Source organism: Lipotes vexillifer, unplaced genomic scaffold, assembly GCF_000442215.2.
Source record: "Lipotes vexillifer unplaced genomic scaffold, Lipotes_vexillifer_v1.1 scaffold1122, whole genome shotgun sequence".
Taxonomy (NCBI): domain Eukaryota; kingdom Metazoa; phylum Chordata; class Mammalia; order Artiodactyla; family Lipotidae; genus Lipotes; species Lipotes vexillifer.
The window spans coordinates 2,391,394-2,395,478 of NW_006798649.1; the positions used below are offsets into that span (position 1 = coordinate 2,391,394).

Below are 4,085 nucleotides of genomic sequence, written 5' to 3' on the forward strand. Positions count from 1 at the left end.
TGCATCGGCAGGTGGACTCTCAACCACTGCGCCACCAGGGAAGCCCCAGAACCCAAAATATTTTAATGAGCTGAATTTCATGTTGGGAGGAGCCCAAGCACATGGCACCAAGTGGCCGCCATCATCGCCAGCCTCCCCCACAGGGTGCTCCGCCTTATGCGGGTTCTCCAAGACACGCTCCCTTGGCAGTGTCCTTGCCTTTGTCCCAAAGCTCCCTGGACCTCCTCAGCAGCCGCTGCCATCCAGGGGCACTGTTCAGGCAGCCAGGACTGGCTCAGGGAATCCCAGTGTTTCCCCACCCTCATGCCCAAAAAAGCGTGTGTCTGTATGAATGTGTTCTCTAGTCACTTATCTCTGAGGTCTCATTGAATCCCACGAACACCTTTTATGGTAGCAGGAAGGAAGTTTATCTCCCCATTATACAGAGGAAGAGCCCGAGGCTTGGAAGGCTGAAGTGATTACCAAGATCATGCAGATGGCAGGTGTGGCAGCCAAGACTAGGACTCTGACCAGCCCCTCCAGACTCACGGTCCAGTTGGGTTGGGTCAGCCTCATCCTCTTCTGCCACCAAGTATCCCATGCCCTAAAATCCATCCATGTGTTCAATAATTTGTTTGACACTCATGTGTGGAGTGCCTGCTGTGTGCCGAGCACTTTCTTGGGCACTGGAGATATAGTGGTGAGCAGAGCGGGCAGTATCCTTGCCTTCACGGAGCCTCCACCTCATTCCTAATTCTCTCCCCTCCCCTTCAATCCCCAAACACACAGGATTCTTTTTCCCCAATTGTCATGGTTATAAAATCAGTATGTGCTAATTATACTAAGCTGGAAAATGCAGATAAGCAAAAATGAGATTAAAATACCATATCCTACCACCCAGAGATAGACTGTCACTCCTTAGTCGTATATATCCTTCTCGATAGTTTTCTATTATTTCTGTATGTTAACCTACATGTCATTTTCTTGTACTTGCTGGTTTGTTTGTTTTTTGGGGTTTTTTTTTGCGGTACACGGGCCTCTCACTGCTGTGGCCTCTCCCGTTGCGGAGCACAGGCTCCGGATGCGCAGGCTCAGCGGCCATGGCTCACGGGCCCAGCCGCTCCGCGGCATGTGGGATCCTCCCGGACCGGGGCACGGACCCGTGTCCCCTGCATCGGCAGGCGGACTCTCAACCACAGTGCCACCAGGGAAGCCCTACTTGCTGTTTTATAACCTGCTTTTCTCAGCTTATGATCTCTGCCCCCTCCTTGTCAAAACATTCATCTCATCTATAGTACCCATCCATACTCAAATTTGGTAATCCCCCAAGTGTTCTTTTCTAGCTGTTTTCATCCCAACCAGGATCCAGTCCAAGACACACTTGGTGTCTGGTTGTCATGTTCCTCACATCGACTTTAACCCTTCCCTCGAGGTTCAGCAACGTGGCTGGGGTGCCTGAGATCCAGGAACTGAAGAGGGCCGCAGAGCTGAGGTCCAAGCTGCGGACCGTGAGTGAGGCTGGGGTTGGTGAGGGGCTGTCAGGCGCAGAGCGGGGTGCGGGGAGGCTTCCCATTGGAGCCTCCAGCTGAGGCCCCCATGGGGGTCTGCCTTTGTGTCCCGCAGTTGGCTGAGGTCCTCTCCAGATGTTCCCATAATATCACAGAGACCAAGATGACCCTGAGCAACCTGAGCTCTGAGCTGATGAAGAACCGGGATCAGGTACATGCGGACAGAAGGTCTGTGGGATTTTCTTCTTGGTGCGGGGGTTTGGGGGGTGCACAGAGCACAGAAGGCCCAGTAGCCTCCTTAGGAGTCAGCCTGCCTTCTCCCTTATCTTGGCAAGGATGCTGGGGCCTGGGGCTAGGGGTAGGGGATCCAGGAATGTACAAGACCCTCCCATGAGACTGGCCAGAAGGAGAGAAGGATCTGGGGTCCCGCCTCCACCTGGGAGTTAGGGAGTGAATTACAAATATTAGCAGGTGCAATAGCTCTAAATAAAAGAATAATTGAGTTCTCTACCTCTTCTGAACCCTTGCTCTGCGTCAGACCCTCGAATAGGTCATCCTACTTCTATCATTTAATCCTCAAAACAATAACGATACTACTACTCTTATGCTCCTTTTATAGGTGAGGAAGCTCACTCAGGGAGCTTAGTTTGCCCCGAGACACAAGGCAATAAATGACAAATGACAGACAGACGTAAGCCTCCGGGTCAGGTCTGCCTACCTCCAAAGCCTACGTGCTTGGCCTGCGCCAGGGATTTTCGAGCTCTGAATCCCCAGTCTCCCTTTAAACAGACAGAAAAATCCCCAGCACCCCTGCCCTCACAGCCCGGTGTGTGGAACCCCCGCCTCCCACTCTGCTCTGACCTGGACGTGGTCCGGCTCCTCAAACAGCCCCACACCCCCCGCAGTCAGCGCCCTCGCAGATCCGCACGCCCGGGTCCTCAGTTCTGAATTCAGAAAGCTCTGAAAACCACAGGGTGTTTCTTCGCTGTTTTGGCTGTAAAGCCTGACCTCAACTGACACGATGCCCTTCCTAGTCTTTATTTATCTCACTTAGGGTGAATATTCTTACAGCTCTCTGAAGACTGAGGGTATGTGATGAGGGAGTACTGCCCCAGACCATGCCCTCTGAGGGAATTCCACAGTATAGTGCATGTATACTGGACCACCTTTCTCAAATCAGAAGATAGTTCTGAATTTGGAACACATCTGGCTCAAGCCCTTTGGATGAAGACTGGACCTGGGGTCTTGTCCACCCCAGGTGCCAGGAGGGCAGGAGTCTGGGGTCCGCAGAGTCCTGGGAACACGCTTGGGCTCTGCCCCGAGTCCAGCTTCAGAAATAGCTGAGACAGGGTCCTGGGAGGAGCTGCAGGGAAGTGGAGCTAAATAGGCCCGAGGTTGAGGGATAAACCCCACCCACAAACACCCCCCCCCCCCCCGACATCTCAGACAAAGTGTTTGTATCTTGAAAAGGGGAAGGAAGAAACGATAATGACCTTAAACCCCAGGCCAAGAGGGTAGAGAGGTCATGTCCCGAATTCCCCTGCCTGCAGGCAGGACCAAAGACCTTGATTCATTCTTGTTTTAAACAAGGGTTGTTGATTCATGATTGCCGTCCCTTCTATGTACCAGGCATTGGGTATTCTCAGAAAGCACGACTTCTGCCCTTGCCAGGTGACAGAAGAGAAGTTCCTATTCTGCTCCCACACGCAGCTGCCACCACCAGGCTCTCCTGTTTCAGGGTCCAAGGCTCCTTCCCGGAGCCTGTTCTCAAGCCCTGTTGTGTAGCAAAGTCCACTTTCCTGTCGCCTGTCCTGCTCGGCTTCTTCCTCTGTGTGTGTGTGTGTGTGTGTGTGTGTGTGTGTGTGTGTGTGTGTGAAAGAGAGAATAAACACGGGAATGAGAGGTGACTGGATGGCTAACCCGAGGGTACCTCAAACAAGTTTAGAAACAGAAGAGTCACCCCCACTCCCAGATTGGCCCCCAAAACTATGGCAATGAGGCTCCTATTGCAGGGAGACAGCTTCCCTCCTCCCACCGCCATCCCTTCCCCTCCCTCACCCTTTACCTGTGCTGTTTGATTCTTCCATCACCTGGCCCCTGTCTCGTGCCCACAGCATCCAGCAGATTCAGTGCTGTTTGGACAAGATGTATCTCATTTACGAACAGTTCAAGAAATCCAGGATGAGGCCAGGTGAGCCACAGGGAGAGCAAAACACTCCTCATGCTCTCCCCTCCCTCCCCGCTTCCTTCCCTTGGGTTAGCTGGCTGTCCCTAACACTCCATCCAATGGCACTGCTGGAGGCCCACTACTCGGGTGGCGCTCCGTGGTGCCTGGGTGCCGCTGGTCTAGGGCAAGGTCGCTGCCTGCAGGCTGCCTGCACACCGGTGAGGGACATGAAGCCTTTCCACCTTTGCCTGTTGCCACATCGGGGCTCAGCGGATGCCTGGATGCTATAGACGTGGTGGCCTTGAAAGAGACCCCTCACCTTTGCAGGGCACTTTACAGTTTAAGGAGTGTTTCCCTATCAGTTGTGACTTTGGCTCACTGAAGTGTTAGTCAGGCTTTCCAGAAAAGGGAGGATCGGCAGAAATACCATA

At 53.2% G+C, this 4,085-nt stretch overlaps 1 protein-coding gene across 2 annotated transcripts in view; it reads left to right on the top strand.

Moving 5' to 3' along the window:
* IKBKE (inhibitor of nuclear factor kappa B kinase subunit epsilon) overlaps positions 1-4,085 on the top strand; it is a 23,567-nt gene that overhangs the window by 11,771 nt on the left and 7,711 nt on the right. For both annotated transcript variants that reach the window (XM_007470703.1, XM_007470704.1), the window contains 3 exons: positions 1,412-1,487; positions 1,603-1,715; positions 3,602-3,678. In XM_007470703.1, the coding sequence (XP_007470765.1) occupies positions 1,412-1,487; positions 1,603-1,715; positions 3,602-3,678 (266 nt within the window). The remainder of the gene's footprint in view (positions 1-1,411; positions 1,488-1,602; positions 1,716-3,601; positions 3,679-4,085) is intronic.